This window comes from Pipistrellus hanaki (genome assembly GCF_964339955.1).
Source record: "Pipistrellus hanaki genome assembly, chromosome: 15".
In the NCBI taxonomy this organism is placed as follows: Eukaryota; Metazoa; Chordata; class Mammalia; order Chiroptera; family Vespertilionidae; genus Pipistrellus; species Pipistrellus hanaki.
In genome coordinates, this window is record NC_140517.1 from 42,537,598 (window position 1) to 42,562,915 (window position 25,318).

At 59.0% G+C, this 25,318-nt stretch overlaps 1 protein-coding gene across 1 annotated transcript; it reads left to right on the forward strand.

Annotated features, from left to right (window-relative positions):
* Positions 1-10,109: 10,109 nt before the first annotated feature.
* CEACAM16 (CEA cell adhesion molecule 16, tectorial membrane component) lies at positions 10,110-18,688 on the forward strand. The gene is made up of 6 exons (XM_084906942.1): positions 10,110-10,182; positions 11,123-11,467; positions 11,919-12,194; positions 13,095-13,373; positions 15,832-16,158; positions 18,499-18,688. Exons 1-6 carry the CDS (start codon positions 10,146-10,148, stop codon positions 18,507-18,509), a joined length of 1,275 nt encoding a protein of 424 aa, XP_084763068.1. The 5' UTR covers positions 10,110-10,145; the 3' UTR covers positions 18,510-18,688.
* Positions 18,689-25,318: the final 6,630 nt, after the last annotated feature.

Below are 25,318 nucleotides of genomic sequence, written 5' to 3' on the forward strand. Positions count from 1 at the left end.
ATCGAACCCAGGACCCTTCAGTCCACAGGCCGACGCTCTATCCACTGAGCCAAACCGGTTTCGGCTGGACCAACATCTTTCTAACACCTGAGCTTTATCTTTTTCCAGCCTGAAAGGGAGAGGCCACAGCCCACTCTGGGGTCTGTGCGTCCTGCAGAGGGCCCTGCCTTCCACAAGAGGGCGTGGAGGAGAGCGTGAGGCTTAGCCTCAGGGCTGTGGCCCAGGGTGGATTTTGAGGCCTGGGGTTCAGTGTTTGGGCCAGTTAGGAGGAGACCAGTGTCCCAGGCTGGAACTAGGAGCTCAGGGGAGCCCTCGCGCTGCCCACCCTCGCGCTGCCCACCAGAGGTCGCTGCCTGCCACCGCCACCCCTTCCTCTGAGCCCTGGGCGCCCCTGCATTCTCAGGGCTATGGCTCCTCGTCTGCAGATGAGGAAGTGGCCGTGTGGGGAAGGAAGTGGGCTGGGCCGTGACCAAGAGTGATTATGATTCATGGGGAAAACCCTTCCTCGGAATCCAGCCCCTCTGTGAGCAAAGGGCATTGCCCTCCGGAGCAGCGCTCGTCAGCGGGCACAGGGGGACGGCCATGCCAGGGGCGCGGGCTCTGCCCAGTGCCTGCCGGGGCCGGTGAGTCTCCAGGGAGGGTTCCACAGGGGGCCACTGCGAAGCAAAGACGTCGAAATAGCTAACCCCCTCCAGCCTGCCACTGCCCCCCCGCACCCGCTCTCCCCCTCCCCCGGACCTTCAGCACCCTACTGTCTGTGTCCATGGGTTATGCATATACAAGATCTTTGGGGGTCGATGGGAGAAAGAGGGGGACATCTGCAATACTTTCAACAATAAAGAATGATTTTTAGCCGAAACCGGTTTGACTCAGTGGATAGAGCGTCGGCCTGCGGACTGAAAGGTCCCAGGTTCGATTCCGGTCAAGGGCATGTACCTTGGTTGTGGGCACATCCCCAGTAGGGGGTGTGCAAGAGGCAGCTGATCGATGTTTCTCTCTCATCGATGTTTCTAACTCTCTATCCCTCTCTCTTCCTTTCTGTGAAAAATCAATAAAAGATATTAAAAAAAAAAAAAAGGAATGATTTTTAAAAATCTTTAAAAGCCCAAACTCAACACTGCCCTTCCCTGCTCAGAACCATCCATGGCTCCTGGGTTAGCTTTGGGGGATGTGGGGGTGGAGGGGCATGTCAATCATTTGTCTGTTCATCCACTCAGCATTTACTGACCAATGATAAATCAATGTATGGAAAAAAACAATCATAACACATTAAAGTAATCCTATCTAATAAAGAGGGAATATGCAAATTGACCATCACACCATCACAAATATGGCCACAAGACGGCAGCACCCAGTCCCCTTGGCCCTTATGCTGAGAGCAGACAGTGGGGGAGGGGGGGGCTTCATTTACATGGTGGCGGTAAAGCCCCCGGTCCCCACAGAGAGCAGAGAACCATGGGAGTGGGCCTAAGCTGTCAGTAGGATGTCCCCTGATGGCTCCTGGATTGGAAATGGCTCAGGTTGGGCTGAGGGACCTCCCCCCTCCTCTGTGCTCAAATTTCATGCACCAGGACTCTAGTAATAGTAACAATAACAATAATAACAGCCCGCCCTGAGGAAGCTTCGGGTGGCAGCAGTGCCCTGGAGCTGGGTTTCAGTGGTGGCTGCCCGGGGAATTTCCTGTGTGGGACCTGGCCCCCAGGAAGCCGATAAGAGATTGCTTAGGAGACGGAAGTGCCTTTGAACGCGGACTGGGCGTTGGACGGTGCTAAGGAATGGCTCATGTTCACTGTCTTTTCACGTTCCAGGTGAGCCAGTGACACTGTGAGTGTGGTTTTCTAAGGAGTCCCCTACATGTCAGGGATTCCGGCTGAAGTACCTATGAATAAAGTTAGATAATGGCTGGAAATGGCTTTCAAATAATGTGGGAGGGCGGGGGAGAGGAGGGAAGACAAGAAGCTCTCTCTAACCACCTCCCACTGCCCCCCACATCCCTCATCACTCAGCTCAGCCACACTGCCTCCTAGCTGACGTCACTCACCAACAACATTTAATTATTATTATTTTAAATTTATTTTTAATTTTTTAATTATTATCATTATTATTATTATTTTACATATGTGTCCTTATTCCCCCATTACCCCCCACCCCCCTGTTGTCTGTGTCCATTGACTAGGCTCATATGCATGCATGTAAGCTGTCCTGCCTCAGGGCCTTCGCTGTGACCTCTGCCACCCCCTTCCCTGCGACGGTCCCTCCTCAGAGAGGCCCGCCCTGGCTCCCTGGTCCCTCCTCAGAGAGTTCCGCCCTGGCTCCCTGGTCCCTCCTCAGAGAGGCCCGCCCTGGCTCCCTGGTCCCTCCTCAGAGAGGCCCGCCCTGGCTCCCTGGTCCCTCCTCAGAGAGGCCCGCCCTGGCTCCCTGGTCCCTCCTCAGAGAGGCCCGCCCTGGCTCCCTGGTCCCTCCTCAGAGAGGCCCGCCCTGGCTCCCTGGTCCCTCCTCAGAGAGGCCCGCCCTGGCTCCCTGGTCCCTCCTCAGAGAGGCCCGCCCTGGCTCCCTGGTCCCTCCTCAGAGAGGCCCGCCCTGGCTCCCTGGTCCCTCCTCAGAGAGGCCCGCCCTGGCTCCCTGGTCCCTCCTCAGAGAGGCCCGCCCTGGCTCCCTGGCGACCAGAGCAGCCCCGTTCTCCCCACCCTCGCGCCCTGTTGTTTTTATAGCACTTATCTCCCCCTGACGTGATCGCGGTATCAGTTGTTTGATTATTGCCTGTCTCCCTCCAATAGGACGCCTGTATCCTTGACACCACCGGGCAGAGAGTCAACGCTCAATAAATATTTGTTCAATGATTGAATAGCTTGGAAAGCCCCAGGTAAATGAGGCGAGAGGGGAAGGGGGGACAGGGGCGGGGGCGAGGGGGGGTATCCACGCACAAGGCCTGAGCTGGCTCCTGCCGCCCGCTGCCCCCTGGTGCACGGGGTCTGCGTGCTCTGCCCAGGCTGAGGCGTTAAGGGGACAGGGGGTCCCGTCTCCCCAGGAACAGGACCGAGCCCAGGTCTGGCCAGGTGGCCCGGAAGCCACTCCCTGAGGTCAGATCCCTGAGTAAATATTGCAGCGGCCTCATCTCAGCCTCCGCCTCCGCCTCACCCTGTGAGATAAGGGGAGGGGGAGGGGGTTCAGAAACCTGCCAGCCAGCCCCTCAGCGCCAAGGTCGCTGCCCAGCGGGGACAGGCCAAGAGTCCTGCCAGGGGACACAGGCCACCCACCTTATCTACGCAGCAAACATGGATTAGGCCCGGGAGGTGGGGCCTCAGACGGTGGGCGGAATGAGGAGGCCCAGCAGGCGGCTCCGAAGGAATGAATGAATGAGGTGGCTGGGGGTGGGGGAAGGGAGCTGACCACACAGCGTCAGGGGGCCTTGTCCCCAGCTGGTCGCACGTGGAGAAGATGAGATGTACCAACTCCAACTTCTTCTTTTTAAAAAATAAATAAATAAATTTTATTGATTTTTTTACAGAGAGGAAGGGAGAGGGATAGAGAGCTAGAAACATCGATGAGAGAGAAACATCGACCAGCTGCCTCCTGCACACCCCTTACCGGGGATGTGCCCGCAACCCATGTACATGCCCTTGCCCGGAATCGAACCTGGGACCCTTCAGTCCACAGGCCAACGCTCTGCCACTGAGCCACACCGGTTTCGGCTCTTCTTTTTTTAATTATTATTATTATTATTAATTATTATTTACATACGTGTCCTTATTTCCCCATTAACCCCCACCCCCCGCTCATGCCCCACCCCCCTGCTGTCTGTGTCCATTGATTAGGCTCATTTGCATGCATATAATGAAAGATGAGACAGAGGCCGGAGACCAGGAGACCAGGACACGGCTTTATTGGAGGAGAAGACCCCGCCGAGCTGCCTTCTAAGGAGAAAAAGCACATGTGCAGGGGTGAAGGCGCCTTTTGAGGGGGGGAACGGGAAGGGGCGGGGCTTAGGGCACTCGGCAAGCGCTGATTGGCGGTTTCATGTAAGGCACATGATTAGGGACTTAGGGTACTTGGCAGGTGCTGATGGGCGGTTCATGTACAGTCCACGTAAGGCGCCTGGTGAGGCGCTCAGGAATGTCCGGCCGCAGGTGCAGGTTACGTCATTCTCCGCCCATCGGTTGGGGGAAGGGAGGATCTATTATATAAGTCCTTTGGTGATCTCTCCCCCTTACCATTATGCTAAGTGGAATAAGCCAGGCAGGGAAAGATAAATATCACATGATCTCACTCATTTGTGTAATATAATGGACAACATAAACCGATGGGGGGGGGGGGGAGAATAGATCCAGAGACAGAGAAACGCCTATCAGAACGTCCACTCCAACCTCTTGAGGCAATGACCCTGAGCCTCTGTTTCCTTGTCTGCAAAACAGGCTCCAGCCTCAAGGGCCTCACACGCCAACGCACCGCTGCCCCCGGGCCTTTGCACTGGCTGCTCCCTCTGCCAGGAAGGCTCTTCCCCCAGAATCACATGGGTCCCTTCTTGAGCCTGAGGGACACATAAAATGGAGTTATTTTAACCCAGGTGCTGAAAGTATTATTAACGTTATGAAGATCCGGGCATGAGCAGAGACTCCATTCCTGCTCTCACCAGCCTGGGAACCGATAGATGAAATAGAGAGGGGGCCGGAGACCGGGATGGCGGGACACAAGCTTTGTTGGAGGGAAGAGCACCCCTGCCGGCTGCTTCCACAGAGAGGGGCGGAAGAGAGCGAGGGCTGGGGTACAAGCACCTTTAAGGATAGGGGGCGGGGCTTAGGGCACTCAGCACACGCTGATTGGTGATTAGGGACCTAGGGACTTAGGAATGGGGGGGGGGGGTCAGGGTATTTGGCAGGTGCTGATTGGTGGTTTAGAGCTAAGGAATGTCTGGCCGCAGGTGGGGTTTACGTCCGTCCATCAACCGGAGGAAGGGAGGGAGGATCTATCAGGAACTTAAAGTTTCTGGAAGGTTCCAGTCCCGCATGAGTGCCTGGGCCTCCAGGTAGCCCTCTCATTGTGCCCCGAGGACTCACATATCCAGGCCATCTGACACCCATTATCAGGCCTTGGCACAACGGGACCAGACCTCCTGGCACCCATCTCCCAGTCTCCCCGAATCTGACTGATAACGCCCGGACCAGCCCCAAGGCGAAGAATGCAGGATTGATCGTGCTCAAGAAGGTACTTTCAGCCCCGCCGCGGGGGCTCAGTGGTTGAGCATCCACCCATGAACCAGGAGGTCACAGTTAGATTCCCCATCAGGGCACATGCCCAGGTTTCCGCTGGATCCCCAGTGGGGGCGTGCAGGAGGCAGCCAATCAGTGATTCTCTCTCATCATTGATGTTTCTCTCTCTGCCTCTCTCTTCCTCTTTGAAATCAATTATAAGGAAAAAAATGGCCCTGACTGGTTTGGCTCAGTGGGTAGAGCAATGGCCTGCGGACTGACGGGTCTCAGGTTCGATTCCGGTCAAGGGCATATACCTTGGCTGCAGACACATCCCCAGTGGGCGGTGTGCAGGAGGCAGCTGATCAATGCTTCTCTCTCATCAATATTTCTAACTCTCTATCCTTCTTCCTTCCTCCCTAAAAAAAATCAATAAAATATATATATATTTTTAAATTTAATGTGCTTTTGCTTCTTAGGGGCACGTCTGGGTTTTTGCCTGGCTGTGTTTCCAGTTTGCAAACTCCAAGACCCTAGAATAAATCTCTATCGTTTATTTCTAGCAAAGCCTCTAGACTCCTTTTGCGTTTGCTCGACAAGTGCCTACTCCAACGCCACCTCCTGTGACGCCTTCTCGCTGCCCTCCCTGAACCAGCCGCGGCCACTCCGGCTCCCACAGCTCCCCCGGCTCCCCCGGCTCCCGGCCCAAGATCGGGTCTGTCCTGTTCCGGGCTGCGACCCCGCGCCCAGCAGAGGTCTCCGCCGCCTCAGAGGAACCCGGGGAGGTGGATGTCAGGATCGCCTCCACCCGCTCTGCAGAGGGCCGCGGGCCCGCCCCGCGCTGCGGCTCCCCGTAGGCCTGGTTCAGGTGCTCACGAGCTGCGGCTACCGGAGCGAGCGGTGGGCTCCTGTGTGTCCGGGAGACCAGGAGGGCCAGGGAGGGCTGTGGGGTCCCTTATCACGTCCGGCGTGGCTCAGGGTTCCTCTGCAGGGTCCCGGGTTCTGGAGAAGGCCGCACACAAAAGAAAAGAGACTGGAAAAGAGTTAATTTGGGGAAATGGGGGGCCAGGCGGGAGCCCACCTCTAGGGGGAGGACTACCCTGCTCTGGCCTTTAGCCATCCCTTTTACACCCACATCCTTCAGGCAGGAAGTCCCAACAATAGACAATCGCAGGAATGTACGTATGATGAGCAGGTGAAAGTTGCTTCAGCTACCACTGTCTCAGCTAACCAGTGCGTGAATAGCCCCGGCCGTCCAGAGCCATTAGGCTGGCCAGCCTTCCCGATTCCCGTTTCACATCTAACGCCCAGTGACGATGCTCGGTGTCCGGCAGAGGGGCCGGAGCAGGCCGCAGAGGAGGGTCCCGGGGATGCGGTGGGCGGCAGGGAGCATGGCAGGGTCTGGAGGCACCGGGTTCCGCCCTGCGCCGCTCGGACCGAGTCCTTGTCCTGCCCCTCGGCCAATCCGCCAGAAACCAGGGCCTCCCTGGAGGCCTCGGTCCCTGTGAGTCACCCACACCTGGTGTCCGGTTCCACAAACACTCCCTGTGCCCGGCCCTGGGCCGGGCCGGGCAGAGCCGAGCTGGGGACACAGTGGTGGCCAAAGCACCCCTCTCCCCGGTCCTGCCCTCCCAGGACTCACAGTCCAGTCCTAACAGTGAGGACCCAGGGGGTCAGGGTTGGGATGGGGGTCCCGGGGCACACCTGGCCCAGCCTGAAAGCCAGGAGGGCTGCCTGGAGGAGGGGGCGTGGTCGGCAGGAGAGGAGGCCGTAGAGGGGAGCAGGGGGACATGCCGCTGGAGGAAGTGCAGGTGAGACAGAAGAGTTGGAGCAGGAAGTTCCACAGGGAAGGGGTGTCCCAGGAGGCTGGGGAGCCATGGCAGGTTCTACCCACCACGGTGGGTGAGGGGCAACGGCCACAGAAGAGTTGGGAGGGGCAGCCAGACAAGACCAGGGCCAGGGCCACGGGCGGGAGAGAAAGGAGCTCATGGGAGACACGGTGTGTGTGTGGCGGCGGGGGGATCAGGGGCTCAGCCTGTCTCTCTGTCCCCATGAAGCGGCCGTGGCGCCGTCCCTGAGAGGGGGCGGGGAGAGGAGCAGATCTGGGGCAGACGCCAAGGTCAGCTCGGGACGGGGTGAGTGAGAGGAGCGCAGGGACATCGGGGAGGCATCCTGAATGACACCGGGATGCGGTCCCAGGGCCCAGGGGAGGGGCCGGGCAGGACAGAGAGGGTGAGGTGAGGTCACAGTGGGGTGGGGAGAGCAGCGGCGCCAGGTCACCCGCACCGCTCACTCCCCCACCAGAGCCGCCAGCGAGGGCAGCTCAGGACAGGGCCCTGGAGGAACAACCCGGACAGGTGAGCCACCGGGGCCCTGCCCCCAGGCAGGCCACTGCAGCCCCGGAGGCGCCAGGACCAGCAGCCACCAGGACCTGATGATCACACGTTTGTCAGGACCCCACCCCCAGGCCCCCACCCCCGCCCTCGCCCCTGCCCTCCCACATGACCTCCGCCCAACGTCACCTTCTCAGGGACACCCTCCCTTGCCCCTCAGTTTAAAACTGCAGCCCTGACCGGTTTGGCTCAGTGGATAGAGCGTCGGCCTGCAGACTCAAGGGTCCCAGGTTCGATTCCCATCAAAGGCATGCACCTTGGTTGCAGGCACATCCCCAGTGGGGGTTGTGCAGGAGGCAGCTGATTGATATTTTTCTCTCACAATGTTTCTGACTTTCCCTCTCTCTTCCTCTCTGTAAAAATAAATAAATAAATAAATAAAATAAAAATAAAAAATAATAATAATAATAAAACTGCAAACCCCCTTCCTGGTTTTACTTTCTTAGACGTCACTTATCTCCATTCAACATGGAATAGACTTTTTTAAAAATATATTTTATTGATTTTTTTACAGAGAGGAAGAGAGAGGGATAGAGAGCTAGAAACATCAGTGAGAGTCATCGATCAGCTGCCTCTTGCACACCCCCTACTGGGGATGTGCCCACAACCAAGGTACATGCCCTTGACCAGAATCGAACCGGGGACCTTTCAGTCTGCAAGCCAACGCTCTATCCACTGAGCCAAACCGGTTTCGGCCAACATGGATTAGATATTACGTTTGGTTCCTTTTTAAAAATATATATTTTATTGATTTTTTTACAGAGAGGAAGCGAGAGGGATAGAGTTAGAAACACTGATCAGTTGCCTCCTGCACAACCCCGACTGGGGATGTGCCCGCAACCAAGGTACATGCCCCTGACCGGAATCAAACCTGGGACCTTTGAGTCCACAGGCCGATGCTCTATCCACTAAGTAAAACTGGGTTAGGGCAACGTTTGATTTCTTTACCGCACGAATGTGAGCCCATGAGGGCAGGGACTGGAGCTGCCAGCACCTAGGACAGTGCCTGCAGGAGGAGCCGCCCCCTCTGTACTCGCTGAGCTGAGCGCGTGAATGAGCCATTCCCTGAGCGTCTGCTCCGTGCCGGGCTTTGTAAGTCCCCCACGCGTGCTGACTCACTGAGTGCTCACCACAGCCAGGGGAGAGGGGCGCTGCTCTCATCCCCATTTTACAGATGAGGAAGCTGAGGCCCAGAGTCCCGGCGGCAGAGGACAGGAGCGTCCGTCCAGGCCCACGTTTTTAGGAGCAGACACAGCCGCCGACCTCACGCGCAGGGCCCACCCTGCCGGGCGCCGGCTTCATGGATAACTAATGTGCGGCCTCTTCCCCCCACCGCCCCGAGGGGGGCTGCACCCTCACTGCTGGGTCCCAAGCAGGAGGCCAGGCAGCACAGCCCCCAAGACAGTGTGCAGCCACCGGCCTCGTGCTCTCTGTGTGGCCTTGAAACCAAGCAGGGTTCAAATCCCTCCCCTGCCGGGACTTAGGCCAGTCAGGGCCCCTGTCCGGTGCCTCAGTTTCCCCAGCGGTAAAGGAATGGAGGATCGCCGAAACTGGTTTGGCTCAGTGGATAGAGCGTCGGCCTGGGGACTGAAAGGTCCCAGATTCGACTCCGGTCAAGGGCATGTATGTTGGTTGCCGGCACATCCCCGGTAGGGGGTGTGCAGGAGGCAGCTGGTCGGCGTTTCTCTCTCATCGACATTTCTAGCTCTCTATCTCTCTCCCTTCCTCTCTGTAAAAAAAAAATCAATAAAAATATATTTTTTTTAAAAAGAAGAAATGGAGGCTCACCAAAACTGGTTTGGCTCAGTGGATAGAGCGCCGGCCTGCAGACTGAAAGGTCCCGGGTTTGATTCCGGTCAGGGGCATGTACCTTGGTTGTGGGCACATCCCCAGTGGGGGGGGGGTGTGCAGGAGGCAGCTGATCGATGTTTCTAACTCTCTATCTCTCCCTCTTCCTCTCTGTGAAAAATCAATAAAATATATTTTAAAGAAAAGAAACCGAGCAGGATTCAAATCCCTCCCCCGCCGGGACTCAGGCCAGCCAGAGCCCCTGCCCGGTGCCTCAGTTTCCCCAGCTGTAAAGGAATGGAGGCTCTGACGGCGCCCACCTCACAGGACACCCCCCGAGGCACCAGCTGAGAAGCGGCAGCCTGGGCTGCCTGGTTTCGCTCCTCCCGGACCCCTGAGCCCAGCCGAGAGGCCAGGGCCTGGGCCGTGGGTAGGAGCTGCCCTAAAACCTTCCCCCGCCGCCCCCCTCCTCCCCGGCGACCTGGTTCCTCTCCCGGCACCAAACCCGGGCCCTCGGCACAAAGAAGGTTAGGCGGTGCCCCAGGAGGCCTGGCCGGGTCGTGGCCCCTGGCCCGTGCCCGCCACGCCTGCTCTGGTGCCCAAACGGGGCCTCAGATCCTTGGTGACTCGATCCCTCCAAATTCAGGTGATCTCCCCCGGCTCCAAATCGCCGAGCCCTCCCAGGTCCTGCGCCAGACGGAGCCGAGCCCCAACCAGGCAGGGCCTCGGAGAGCACCGGGACGCCAACGCCCTCCGGGAGCCAGACCTGGGCCGAAACATGGCGCTGGCCGGGTGCGGCTGGCTCCTCCTCAGCGGTGAGCGGTGCCCCAGAGCCTCAGCCACGGCCTCGGGGAGGGAGGGAGGGACGGTGTGAGCAGGAGCCCAGCACGCTGGGCAGGGAGGCAGCTCTGCTCACGCAGGGCGCTCCGCCCGGGGGCACCGCACGGCCTGCGGCCGGCAGAGGGTAGGCAGGGCGGACCCGGAGATGCCCACGGCCGGGGCACGAGCCCGGGTTCGCTGCTCAGACAAACCCTGGCTGAGGTGCGGAGGCTGACGCAGGGCGAGCTCTCGCCAGCAGCCTGCCCCTCTCTGAGGGCCTTCCTCGGCCTCAGTCTCCTCACCTGTGTAATGGGCCTCACCCGCAGGGCCGTCTGCAGGTCATTTAGGCAGCACGTCAGGGCAGACCCTGCACCTGGAGCTGCCCCGAGGCCCCCCTCCTGACCCCCACGTCCCAGACGAGGAACCTGGGGCTATGGGAAGCGAAGTCAGAAAGCGGCGGACACCCCGAGCCCGGAAAGCCCCGGAAAGCGGGCCGGGCGTGTGCGTGCTTCTCCCCGCCAGGCCTCCCGCTCCGGGGACACTCACTGCAGAGCCAGCAGCCCTGACCGGCTCCTGGGGTCTGGAGTCGAGCTGTGGGGTTGAGAGGAAAAGGGGGGGGGGGGATCTTGGTTATGGGGAGGCGAAGGAAGAGCACTGCCCTGGGAGTCAGGGCCAAGGGCCGGAGGAGAGCCTCCGTCTGCTGACTCTCTGAGCCCCGTGAGTCCGAGGTCCCAAAGTCTCGGGCCGGGTCCTCAGCACAGCCCACCCCATTCCATTCTCAGAACACGGGGTTCAGGCCCCTCCAGGACCGGCTCTGCGCCCGGCTAACACGCACCGAGCCCTCAGGCACCCCGGGAGCCCCCGTCCCCTTCTCCCTCCGCCGGGGCGGCCAGCCGGCCAGGCCTGCCTCACCCCCCTCTCTGGCTCCTTCCCCAGCCGCGTTCCTGAGCACGGGGGCGGAGATCTCAATCACCCCCGAGCCCGACCAGCCCGCCGAGGGGGACAACGTCACCCTGGCCGTCCGCGGGCTCTCGGGCGAGCTGCTGGCCTACAGCTGGTACGCGGGGCCCACCATCAGCCTGGCGCACCTGGTGTCCAGCTACATCGTCAGCACGGGCGACGAGACCCCCGGCCCGGCCCACACCGGCCGGGAGGCCGTGCGCCCGGACGGCAGCCTGGACATTCAGGGCGCCCTGCCCGGGCACTCGGGCACCTACATCCTCCAGACTCTCAACAGGCAGCTTCAGACGGAGGTGGGCTACGGACACTTGCGAGTCTATGGTGAGATAAGCCCCAGCCCTCCTCTTCCCCAGCCGGGCCTGGCCACCTCCCTTCCAACCCCTCTCCTTAAAAAAAAAAAAATAATAAATAAAAGAAGAAGAAAATAAACAACTCTAAGCAATGTTAAAGCCATAAAATAAAAACAAAAAACCTAAAACAACAGGAACATGCCCGCCTCCTCCAGGGAGGCCTCCAGGGTTACACCCGCCTCCTCCAGGGAGGCCTCCAGGGTTACACCCGCCTCCTCCAGGGAGGCCTCCGGGGTTACACCCGCCTCTTCCAGGGAGGCCTCCAGGGTTACACCCGCCTCCATATCCCATCCTTTGCCACTCTGGCCGGGGTCACGGGGGCACCCCTCCCCCGGATCCTGCCATGCCCCCTGCCCGGGGACGGGGAGGCCCCGGGAGCAGGCGGTGCCCGGGGCCCTCCCCCTCTGCCTCTTGCCCCACAGAGATCCTGGCGCCGCCCGTGGTGATCGCCAACAGCACGGAGCTGGTGGAGCGGCGGGACACCCTGCACCTGGTGTGCAGCAGCCCCAGCCCCGCCGAGGTGCGGTGGTTCTTCAACGGCGAGGCCCTGCCCATCGCCCTGCGCCTGTGCCTGTCCCCCGACGGCCGCGTGCTGACCCGGCACGGCATCCGCCGGGAGGAGGCCGGCGCCTACCAGTGTGAGGTCCGCAACCCGGTCAGCGCCAGCCGCAGCGAGCCCCTCAACCTGAACGTGTACTGTGAGTCCCCAGACCGCGCGGCCGGGGAAACCGAGGCCAGGCCAGGGCGCCCGGGGCAGGCAGCGTGTCCGCGGGTGTCCTGGGGTCAGGCATCGGGGGTCCCTCCGGACACGTGTCTGGCCCATAAGGACACTTTTGAGATGGAATCATCCCCCGGGTTGAAGCAATCCCCACAGGGAAGGGGCAGCCCTGGTGTTTGAAAGGGAGGCGGGAAGAGAGAGGGAGATAAAATAAAAACACCAGCAGAGCCGGGAGCCGTCGCCAGGGGCCGCCGGGGTGGGGTGCGGGACCAGAGGAAAGTTAACCGCTGAGGGACTCGAGGGCCAGGGCCGTGGACCATCTCAGAACCTAGACGCCACAGCCAAGGACCTCGGTTTAAGAAGCCCTGAATTCTAGGCGCTGAGGGCCCCGGTCACTCCAGAAGCAGAGATTCTTAGCCGCTTAGCATCTCACGCTGCCGCCAGAGCCACCCGGCCCGAGCATCTCAGAAAGCTAGTCTCCTAGGCTCTCACCATCCCAGCGTCTGAAATGTCCCTCGCGGTGCCTTAGCGGGCTAGGCTTTTATATATATATATATATATATATATATATATATATATATATATATCTTTATTATTATTATTTTTTAAGGGAGCCATCGATTTCAAACACCTCTTGAGATGTAGTCTGGCTCCACCCCCTCTTTTTCCAGAAGAGAAACTGAGACCCCCCTGAGAGGGAAAGGGACTCCAGATCCTTCCCAGAGCAAGTTAGAGCCCCGTGTGGGATTCGAAAAGGCCGGAGCTCTGGCCAGGAGGCCCAGCTCTTGCCCGGGGGGCCCAGCCCGGTGGAAGGAAAACCAGTGGTGCCCCCTCCCTCCTCCCCCTCTGCTGCCCCGTGCCTCTCGCTCCTGCCCCACAGACGGCCCGGAGCGCGTGGCCATCCTGCAGGACTCCACCACCCTCACGGGCTGCACCATCAAGGTGGACTTCAACGCCTCCCTCACGCTGTGGTGCGTGTCCCGGTCCTGCCCGGAGCCCGAGTACGTGTGGGCCTTCAACGGGCGGGCGCTGAAGAACGGCCACGACCACCTCAACATCAGCGGCATGACGGCCGCGCAGGAGGGCACCTACACCTGCATCGCCAAGAACCCCAAGACCCTGCTGTCCGGCTCCGCCTCGGTGGTGGTCAAGCTCACCGGTGAGCGGCCGGCCGGGCCCCTGTCCCCCTTTCCCGCCCCGGAGGCCCGGTGGCCGGAAAGGCCTGGCTGCCCCCGGCGGTGAGGCCACCGGCCACCGGCCACCCGCTGAGGGCGGGAGAGGGGGCGAGGCTGGCCGCTGCGGGGACGGACCCCTCTTCGTCCAGGCGGCAAAGGAGGCGGAGCGCCCTGTCTCCTGGGAAGCAGACCACAAGCCTGAGTGTCTTCCCTGAGGGGTGGCCCTGGGCGGGAGGAGCGGGCGCAGGCCCCACAATGCACAGCGGCAGCAAACACAGGCCCCACAATGCACAGCGGCCGCGGGCACAGGCCCCACAATGCACAGCGGCCGCGGGCACAGGCCCCACAATGCACAGCGGCCGCGGGCACAGGCTCCACAATGCACAGCGGCCGCGGGCACAGGCCCCACAATGCACAGCGGCCGCGGGCACAGGCTCCACAATGCACAGCGGCAGCAAACACAGGCCCCACAATGCACAGCGGCCGTGGGCACAGGCCCCACAATGCACAGCGGCTGCGGGGAGAGGGGGCCCTACATGCGGGTCCCCGCTCCCCAGCCCCCCAGACCCGTTCTTAACTCAGTCGCAGCCACTAAGGGGCTGGACCCACGCCTTGGGGGAGGCCACTGAGTTTCTGGGCGGCCGGTAGATTACCCCGGTATCTGGCCCAGACCACGGTGTGGGCACACACTGGGCCTGCCTCTCTCTCTCTCTCTCCCCCTCCCTCCCTCCCTCCCTGTCCCTCTCTCTCTCCCTCCCTCCCTCCCCCTCCCTCCCTCCCTCCCCCTCCCTCCCTCCCTCCCTCCCTCCCTCCCTCCCTCCCTCCCTCTCTCTCTCTCTCTCTCTCTCTCTCTCTCTCTCTCTCTCTCGGAAAATCACAGCCAATTGTTGGCCGATGGAAAAACACAGCTGGGCTGAGCGGCCCTCTCTTATCCTTGTCCTCAAACGCCCTGGGGGCTGGGGCTCCGGGCCCGCAGGCACAGCTGGCGCTTTCAGGGCCTCAGGAGCCTCAGGGGACACTGCCTGCTCCCCTGGGGACGGTGCTCTGGGCGTGAGGGTCTGACTAATCCCGTCTCGGTTCCTTCCCAAGTGGCCCCCGTCCCCCCTCCTCCTCCTTCCCTCCTCCCTCCTGCGAACAGGCTGGGTCTCATCCAAAGGGTGGATCCTCTTTCACCCAAAGCAGAAATGACACCCCCAGAGGTAAGTGCACCTCCGGCCCCACCCCGCCCGGCCCGGTTTCGGGTAGGAGACGGGGGTGGACCAGCTGACCTCAGGGTCTGCCCGAGGCCCTGCCTTGTGGGGGCGTCCCAGGCGCGCAGGTACGTGCAGGGGGTGGGTCCCGGTCCAGGGCCTTCTGAGCGGTCAGCACCCCGGTGGCCGGCGCCAGGAGGGAGACAGAGGAAAAGGAGACATCCCCCTCTCCCCCCCGCCCCCCCCCATCTGATGGAGGAGACATGGCCCCAGAACAGGGAGGCGTGGCCTCCTCATGCCAGAAGCTGCCAGTCAGAGAGGAGGGGCAGCGGGGAACACCTGACCCGCCCTCATGAGCTTCCAATCAGGTGGAGGAGGCCCCGTCCACGCGTGGGGAGATTTTCTATTCTGATGGAGGAGACATGGCCTTGAGGAGACAGGGGCCATTTATTTAATTATTCATTCATTCATTCATTCATTCATCCAGAATTCCTAGTCTGATGGAGGAGACACAGGCCCCACCTTGGGGGCTGCTCCCGATCTGATGGGGGAGTAGACCCCTCCCACTGGCTAGGAATTTCCAGCAGGGGGCCCCAGTCCAGCCTGATTGGAAAGACCGAACCCCGATGGAGGAGACACGGCCCCCGCCCCTCGGGGTCCTTCACCCGGACGGGGCATGCCAGCCCTCACAGGCCAGGCCTCTCCGCCCCACGGGAATCACACACACACACACACACACACACACACACACACACCCTGGCACACAGCTCCCCGCTACCTGATGGGAAGATGCGGCCCCCGCGTTCTAGAATTTCCGATCTCACGGGGGAGACACGGTCCCCCATGTTCTAGAATTTCCCATCAGGTAGGGGAGACGTGGCCCCTCCGGTTGGGGAGTCTGCAATCTGATGGAGGAGACAGGACCCTATTCTCTAGGGTTTTGCACTTTCGTGGGAGAAAGACACCCCAAAGGCTGGATGTTTTTAGTCTAATGGAGGGAGATGGCCATCCCCCCGCCCCCCAGGGCCGCCCAGTCTGACCCAGGAAGACAGAACCCCCGCGGGCATTGTCGGACCCGAAACCCTCCACCACGACCACACAGCCACCCCTTCCTCTGTCTCCTTCCCAGAGCCTGCCCGAGGGGCACCGGCCCCCGGGGGGTCGGCAAGGCCGAGCCAGCCGGGGGCAGGACGGGGGCATGATGCCCGCCGAGGCCCCGCTGAGCCCGCGCCCTCCTCTCCTCCCTCCCCAGCGGCCGCGGTGGCCATGTCCATCGTGCCCGTGCCCGCCAAGCCCACGGAGGGCCAGGACGTGACACTGACGGTGCAGGGCTACCCCAAGGACCTGCTGGTGTACGCCTGGTACCGCGGGCCCGCCTCCGAGCCCAACCGGCTGCTCAGCCAGCTGCCCTCCGGCAACTGGATCGCCGGCCCCGCGCACACCGGCCGCGAGGTGGGCTTCGCCAACTGCTCGCTGCTGGTGCAGAAGCTGAACCTCACCGACGCCGGCCGCTACACGCTCAAGACCGTCACGCTGCAGGGCAAGACGGAGGCGCTGGAGCTGGAGCTGCAGGTGGCCCGTGAGTGTGCGGGGGGCGGGGCGGGGGGCAGCGTGCAGACGGGGGCTCCCGGAAGGGGGCTTCTCTCGCTCTTCCACGGATGTGCCTTCCCACCAGCCTGCAAGAGGGGACCGGGCCTCCTCCATCTGACTTGGGGGTCCCCCAGTGAGCTCTTCCGCCTCTTCTGCCAAACTGACGGCCTAGAGCAAGGGTCCCCGGGCCTCCTCCATCAGACGGGGGCTCCCAGAGGGGGCTTCTCTCTCACACCAGACTGAAAGCAGAGCAGGGCGTCCTTTGGGCCCCGGAAGGCGTTGCTGCTCCCACCGTCCGGGGAGGTGGGCTCACGTGGGGAGTGGACCTCCCCGTCCAGCCTGGAGTGTAGGATGGATCACGCCTCCCTCCTCAGACTGTCACCTAGGCCATGGGGATCGCGCCTCATCCTTTGCATTCCAGTAGGAATCCGGACAGAATCTCTCCCAGCGGAGGGTGGAGTTTCTCAAACTGCTCCGTTACAACGGAGGTGTCTAGGTGGTGGGCCGTGGCCTCCTCTGTCAGACTGGGAATTCCCAGATGTTAGGGCCCACAACTCCCAGGCTAGGGGTGCCGGGAGCTGGGAACAATGTCTCCTCCATCAGATGGGAGCTCCCAGGTGTTGGGGACCGTGTCTCCCCATCACACTGGGAGTTCCCAGAGTCAGGAACAATGTCTCCTCCATCAGACTGGGAATTCCCAAATGCTGAGGACCGTGTCTTTCTCACCAGAGTCAGGGACCATGTCTCCTCCATCAGACTGGGGCTCCCAGAGTCAGGGACCATGTCTCCTCCATCAGACTGGGGCTCCCAGAGTCAGGGACCATGTCTCCTCCATCAGACTGGGGGCTCCATCAGACTGGGGGCCCCCAGAGTCAGGGACTATGTCTCCTCCATCAGACTGGGCTCCCAGAACAGGGACCGTGTCTCCTCCATCAGACTGGGGGCTCCCAGAGTCAGGGACCATGTCTCCTCCATCAGACTGGGGGCTCCATCAGACTGGGGGCCCCCAGAGTCAGGGACCATGTCTCCTCCATCAGACTGGGAGCTCTCAGAGTCAGGGACCATGTCTCCTCCATCAGACTGGGAGCTCCCAGAGTCGGGGACCATGTCTCCTCCATCAGACTGGGGGCTCCCAGAGTCAGGGACCATGCCTCCTCCATCAGACTGGGGGCTCCATCAGATTGGGGGCCCTCAGAGTCAGGGACTGTGTCTCCTCCATCAGACTGGGAGCTCCCAGAGTTGGGGACCATGTCTCCTCCATCAGATTGGGGGCTCCCAGAGTCGGGGACCATGTCTCCTCCATCAGACTGGGGGCTCCCAGGACCAGGGACCGTGTCTCCTCCATCAGACTGGGGGCTCCCAGAGTCGGGGACCATGTCTCCTCCATCAGACTGGGGGCTCCCAGGACCAGGGACCGTGTCTCCTCCATCAGATTGGGGGCTCCCAGAGTCGGGGACCATGTCTCCTCCATCAGACTGGGGGCTCCCAGAGTCGGGGACCATGTCTCCTCCATCAGACTGGGGGCTCCCAGAGTCGGGGACCATGTCTCCTCCATCAGACTGGGGGCTCCCAGGACCAGGGACCGTGTCTCCTCCATCAGATTGGGGGCTCCCAGAGTCGGGGACCATGTCTCCTCCATCAGACTGGGGGCTCCCAGAGTCGGGGACCATGTCTCCTCCATCAGACTGGGAGCTCCCAGAGTCGGGGACCATGTCTCCTCCATCAGACTGGGAGCTCCCAGAGTCGGGGACCATGTCTCCTCCATCAGACTGGGGGCTCCCAGGACCAGGGCCCGTGTCTCCTCCTTCAGACTGAGCATCCCAGAGTCCGAGAGGCCATTCCCTCTAGACCAGGAGCCTCAGACACTCAGGTCGTTCATTCCCCAGGCTGGAGTCTTGCCTCCCCCCTCAGACCAGACGCTCTCAGAAGCCAGGCCCCTGAGTCAGGGACAAAGTCGCCCTCCCTCGGCCTTGAAGCTTCTAGGATCAGAGACCCAGTCCCTGGCAGGCACCCGGACCCCCTCTTTCATCCACTCGCTGGTTTTCGGGGTCAGTGTTGGGGGAACAATGCTGTCCAGTGACAGCAGGCACCCCCCCCCCATGAAGCCTGGAACCCCCTTTCACTGTCTCTCTCCTCACAGTCAGCCTCCCTCCCTTGCATGAGGACCAGCGCTACCTTCCTGCACCTGAACCTGGCACAGGCTGAGCGTGGGGCGGGCGGGGCCGCCGGGGGGCCGGGGTGGGCAGGGGAGCAGGAGGGGGGGCACGGGGGACGGGCCCTCTGCCTCCCTGACGGCCCCCTCCGCCCCTCGGCCCCGTCCTCCCCGCAGCCCTGGAGTAGCAGCGCCGCCCCGGACACCTCCCGAGAGAAGAGCCAGCCCGTGCCACCCTCGCCGCCTCCCCCCGAGCGGAAGGCCTCCGTGGCCTCGGCCCTCTGTTCTCCCGCTCCCGCCATAGTTAGAGCCGGCGGCGCCTGCGCCTCACCGAGCTGCCGGACGCCAGAGGCCATAAACGTGCTGGTGAACTCAGTGTGTCGCCTCTCCTTCCATCCGCCGGCCTGCCACTGCCCACAGGCTCCCTCTCCCACCCAAGGTCATTCTCAGTCTGTGTGTGCGTGCGTGTGTGTGCATGCATGTGTGTGTGTGTGTGTGTGTGTGTGCGCGCGCACGTGCACAGGGGAGCCCAAACCACAGGGCTGCAAGTTCCCGATGCTTCATGGCAGGGCCCCGGGCCCTTCCCCCCTTTGCCCAGGCTCTCGCTGCGAGTCCTGCCCCCCAGGGGGGCCAAAGCCTGCCCCTCCCATGGACACCAGGAGCGCCAGGCTCTGCAGGACACGCCCTCTCCGTGCTGGGCTTCACTCCACCACCCAGGCCCGGAAGCAGAGCTGCTGGTGTACCGGACGGTTACGAGTTATAAAATCCGAGCCATAACCTCGCATATGCCGTGGGTTCAATAGACCCTCCGTATGGCCAGGTGTGGGCTCAGGGTAAACTAGAGTTTTCCAAACTGTTATTATTAGCCTCAGGGCTCTTTCTCTCCATGCAAGCTTCAATGGTAGGTCAATGTGTTATTGAAAAGCAGCAATGCAGCCCTGGCCAGTGTTTCTCAGTGGTTAGAGCACATGTGTCAAACACAAGGCCCGCGGGCCAAATCCAGCCCGCCAGGCCTTGCAATGTGGCCCGCACCGCGCTGTCATCACTGCACTCCGCTGTCAGTTTATGACATTGTCAGTTTATGACTGTTCAGTAAACCATTCGGCCCGCGATTTAGGCTGGATTTTAGATTTTGGCCCCTTCTCTGATTGAGTTCGACACCCCTAGGTTAGAGCATCAAAGGGTCATGGGTTCCATTCCTGGTCAAGAGTAGGAACCTGGCTTGCAGGTTTGATGCCCCCAGCCCTGGTTGGGGCACATGTGGGAGGCAACCAGTCCATGTGTCTCTCTCACATTGATGTTTCTCTCTCTCTCTCCCTCCTTTCCACTCTCTCTCTAAAAAAAATACATCAATAAATATTATAAAATAGCAATGCAATAAGGGTAGGCATCAGTTCAAAAGCTATAGCCTTCTCTCCCCAAAATGTCTACACATTTTAAAACAGTTCCTTAAATGTAAATAATGTTTAGATTATAGAGGTCATTAAAATATCAACCAGAATCAAACGGCAGTGAAAACACTCCGTATAGAAACCCGTGGGATGTGGCCAGAGCCACGCTGGGCGGGGGCATGCTTAAAGGGATTGGACGTAATAAAAGAACTTCCAAGTAAGGCAAATAAGCTTTCCACTCAAGAAACTAGAAAAAAGCCCACAAAATAAATCAAAGAAAAACAAGGTAAGACACGGAGGACGATCGAAGCAAAAATGGACGAAATATAAGACAAAATGGGAGCTGGTCAGTAAAACCTGAAGTGGCTCTTTGAAAATGCCAATAAAACAGACAAACTTTCTGTGACGAGAGGCGGAGGAGACGCATCTATGACAGAAAGGAGAAACCGCTCTGGTAGAAGCAGGTCTGTGTGTCCCGGGTTAGATGCTCAATAAATATATATATGGGCGGGGAATACATAGCAGGTTCGTGAACTGCTCCCCAGCAGCTCTTCCCCTCTCCTCTTCCATGAGAGCAAGCACTGACTACCATGAAGACGGATGAAAAAATGTCAGGAACTCACTTTCCCAGACTGCTTTGCAGCTACCAGAGGCCATGTGACCCAGAATGGCCAATGAAGAGAGGAGAGAGCCAGAAGTCCTGCCCACTAAAAAGTCCAGGGGGCACTAAGCCTTTGGAAGCTATTACCTAAACCAGTGGCCTCTGATATGAGGTTTCCCAGGCTATAATAACACAGCTAGAAACTGAGGATGCACTTGAGCCCATACTCTTAATCCCAACACTATTCCGCCCCCAAATGGGAAAGAGAGTCCACATTCTCCCCACCCCTCCAAGTTCACGGAAGAGCCAGTGACAGCCCTTGCCCGTACAGCTCAGCAGATAGAGCGTCTGCCTGTGGACTAAAGGGTCCCAGGTTCGATTCTGGTCAAGGGCACATACTTCAGTTGCAGGCTCCTCCCTGGCCCGGAGGAGGCAACCAGTTGATGTGTTTCTTTCTCACATCGATGTTTCTCTCTGTCTTTCCTGCTCTCTTCCACTCTCCCTAAAAGTCAGTGGGAAAATATCCTTGGGTGGGGATTGGCAACAATTTTTAAAAAAGTCAGGGATACGCCCTAACTAGTTTGGCTCAGTGGATAGAGCATCAGCCTGCAAACTGAAGGGTCTCAGGTTCAGTTCCGGTCAAGGGCATGTACCTTGGTTGCAAGCATATCCCCAGTGGGAGGTGTGCAGGAGGCAGCTGATTGATGTTTCTAACTCTCTATCCCTCTCCTTCCTCTTTAAAAAATTAATAAAATGTATATTTTACAAAAAAAAAAAAAAAAAAAAAAGTCAGTGACATACGTAGGGCTGGAGCCTAGGTATATCAGTGAGAATTTCCTCTCAGGGGCCAGTAGGAGAGACTGGAAATAACACACACAACCAAAGCAACGAAGAGAAAAGTAACGTAAGATAAGACAGGAACTGGCATATGTAAGGGTGGCTTGCATGGATGGAAGGTTGCCTCTGTCACACATAAAAACGCACTCATAAACACACTGCTCAGAGCTGGGATGGTGGGGCTGTGGTGTCACTGGGGACACGGCTCTTTCTCTTTCTGCTCTTGTTCTTGGCTTGGGCCTTCCATTCTCTTCATCACCTTGTGGTTCAAGAGCGGCAGCCGCCTCATCCATGTTCAGAAAAGAGGGGGCAAAAAGCAACAAGAGCCCCACACCCATTCATGGACGGTGTTCTTTTATATATATAATATATTTTATTGATCTTTTACAGAGAGGAAGGGAGAGGGACAGAGAATTAGAAACATCGATGAGAGAGAAACATCAATCAGCTGCCTCCTGCACTGGGTATGTGCCCGCAACCAAGGTACATTGACAGGAATAGAACCTGGGACCCTTGAGTCCGCAGGCCAACTCTCTGTCCACTGAGCCAAACCGGTTAGGGCATGGACTGTGCCCTTTTTCAGAAACTTTTCCCAAAGTCCCATCCTACAACTTCCACATACATCTGATTGGCCAGCTCTTGGTCACGTGATGACCCTAGCTGCAAGGGAGGCTGAGATGTAGAGTCTTTTCCCTGGGGACACTGCTGCCCCCAAGAACATCAGGGTCCTGCTACCAAGAAAGACAGGAAGAATGGCTCCCAGGTGGGCAGCTGGCAGGCTCTGCCATACCAGACCTTAGATCTCCTACCTTCCACGCCGGACAAAATGAGCTTTCTCTCCTGAGCCCAGTGGGAGCCACAGCCATGGCAGCAGGGAGCGGGGAGAGACCAGGGTTGTATTTAGCTGGGTCTTGCTTTGTGCACTTCAGAATGAGGCCAATAGGAGGGGCGCTGGGAGCGACAGCGGAGGCGGCTCAGGTTTCTGGGTCAAGCAGATCCTGTATCCGCAGGGCGTAGTGGCTCAGATGTCCCCAAAACCAAGTCTCCCATCTCTCTGGCTATCTCTGGGCTCCTTGACTGAATCCTTCGGGCCATCCAGTTCCCTCCTGTCACAGAACAGCAACAATAACCACAAAATAATAATAGCCTCTGTTTCTCGGGCACTGATTTTGTCAGGCGCTATCTCAATGGATTCCTACAGCAGCCCTTATGAGTGGCTACTGGCCAGGGAGGAAACTGAGGCACAGGTCCCACCGTTTCCACGGCTGCTGTGCGGAGACCCTGGCTGGTGAGTCCCCTTCCTTCCTCACCAGAGCAGGTGCTCAAGGACACAGGCTTGGGGCCCCGACAGAGCTGAGCTGGCCACGCATCACCGCTGTGGGCAGGTTGCCTGTAAAAATCCTATATAATAAAACCCTTATATGCAAATCGACCAAACAGCAGAAGGACCGGTCACTATGACACACACTGACCACCAGGGGGCAGACGCTCCATGCGGGAGCTGCCCCCTGGTGGTCATGTGCTCCCACAGGGGGAGCTCTGCTCAGCCAGAAGCTGAGCTCATGGCTGGCAAGCACAGTGCAGTGGCAGGAGCCTCTCCCGCCTCCTCAGAAGCACTAAGGACCCCTCGGGGGATGTCTGACTGCTGGCTCAGGCCTGCTCCCCACCAGCAGTCGGACATCCCCCAAGGGGTCCCGGACTGCGAGAGGCGCAGGCCAGGCTGAGGGACTCCCTGCCCCCCAGTGCGCCAGGCCTCTAGTAAGATAATAATAGTGGCCATCGCCTGGCCAGTGTGGCCCAGTGGTTGAGCATTGACCTACTAACCAGGAGGTCAATTCCCGGACAGAGCACATACCCAGACTGTGGGCTCAATCCCCGGTAAGGGGTGTGCAGGAGGCAGCCAATTGGTGATTCTCTCTCATTATTTATGTTTCTCTCTCTCCCTCTCTCTCTGAAATAAATAAAAATATACATTCTTAAAAATAATAATCATAGTGGCCATCGCTGTGGCCAGGGTGGCTCAGCTGGTCGGAGCAGGTCCCGTGCCCCGAAAGGTTGCCGATTGATTCGCGGTCAGGGTGCATGCCCAAGGCCCCAGGCTCAGACTCCCTCAGGGGGTGTGCAGGAGGCAGGATCGATGTTCCCCTCTCACATCGATGCTTCTCGCTTTCTCTCCCTCCCTAAAAAATTATTAAAAAAATATTTTTAAGTAGTTCCCACCTCCTAGGATTGTTGAAAAGATTAAATGAGTCAAGCAGAGAATCCAGCACACATTGTGCTTGGTAAAGGTCTTTGACCCAGTAACGTTTTATTAGCTTCTGACAACAGGCAGATAGAAACGCCAGAAACAATCACTTTTTGGCAATGCCTTTTTTTTTTTTTTTAAATATATTTTATTGATTTTACACAGAGAGGAATTGAGAGGGACAGAGAGTTAGAAACGTCGATGAGAGAGAAACATCGACCAGCTGCCTCTTGCACACCCCCCACTGGGGATGTGCCCGCAACCAAGGTACATGCCCTTGACTGGAATTGAACCCGGGACCTTTCAGTCCGCAGGCCAACGCTCTATCCACTGAGCCAAACCAGTCCTGGCTGGCAATGCCTTCTTCCTAGGGGACTGAATTAACCCTGCCACACAGGTTTGCCTTGTTTTATGAAATACATAATGTTCTTGATCATTATAATTCCAGAAAACTCCTTACAAGAAAATACCATAAATGTGTAGGGGCTTTTACAGTCGTGACTTCACCCATCTCGGGTTCAGGGGCGACCTGCTCTGAACACGGGTTCTCCACCTTGCTCCTCACCCCCCAATCTCCTAGCTGCTTATTAAAAATCCGCAAGGTCCAGTCCTGGCTGGTGTGTTCAGTGGTCAGAGCATTGGCCTGCACGCCGAAGGGTCCCGGGCTAGATTCCCAGTCAAGGGCACTGTGGGAACCACACCAGGGTCACCAGAGAGTCAAGGCAACAGCGTGTGAAAGGCCTTGTCCATGGTACGCCGGGAGGCCAAGGCCACTCTGAGCCTGGGAATCTTAATCAGAGTGTTCAGAGCTGAGATACCGTAAGCAGCCGCAAGGCCACTGTGAACTCCTGGTACCCTGTGCCCTTCCGACGCCAAAACGATGGACGTCATGGTTGGCCAGCGCCTCCTTAGTCTAAATCACATGTGTCAAACACAAGGCCCACGGGCCAAATCCAGCCCGCCGGGCCTTGCAATGTGGCCCGCACCGCGCTGTCATCACTGCACTCCGCTGTCAGTTTATGACATTGTCAGTTTATGACTGTTCAGTAAACCATTCGGCCCGCGATTTAGGCTGGATTTTAGATTTTGGCCCCTTCTCTGATTGAGTTCGACACCCCTAGTCTAAATAGTATAATGCATGGTACTGGCCAGCCCGTGTCCGGGGGAGAGAAGCTGAGGCAGACACAGAGGGTGCAGCTGCCGTGTGCTGGAGACGCTGCTGAGGCAGAGAGCTGAGGTGCCTCTCCCAGGGGAGGCATGGAGTCCAGGGGCCAGCGAGCGGCTGCTCAGAGAGTAAGTGTGGCCACCGAGATGGCTACTACTGTGTGGGACAGCTATGGCCGTAGCAGCCGGTGTGCGGCTGCCTAGACAGGATCGCTGGGAAGGACTGTTTGTCTGATGGCTGTACAGCCACTGGCTTCTGCAATAAAGACTCGTGTTTTTTATACACCCACAACTTCCCCAGGGCTTCTCTGTCTGAGACCCGGCATCCAAGAAGGTCCAGTCCCTCGGCAGAGGGGCTCAGACCCAACAGTGAGTGCAGTGGGCAGTGAGCGCAGAGGAGAAACCTGCCCTGAGAGCTGGCCTAGCCGAGCAGAATTCAGAAGAATCTATGGACTCAGAGCAGCTGCATCTGACAGTCACGTACCTGGGCTACAGCTGGGATCCCTGCCTCGGTGGGCGTGTGCAGGAGGCAACCATCTCTCTCTCTCTCTCTCTCTCTCTCTCTCTCTCTCTCTCTCTCTCTCTCTCTCCCCCCCCCCTGCCCCCATCCCTCCCTCCCTCCTTCCTTTCCACTCTCGCTAAAAATCAACGGGAAAAAATATCCCCTATAGGAGTAACAACAACAGAAGTGCACAGAGCCCAGGAAATCTGCTTCTCCAGGGAAAAGAGCTGGAAGCTGAATTTTTTAAAAGAAATAGC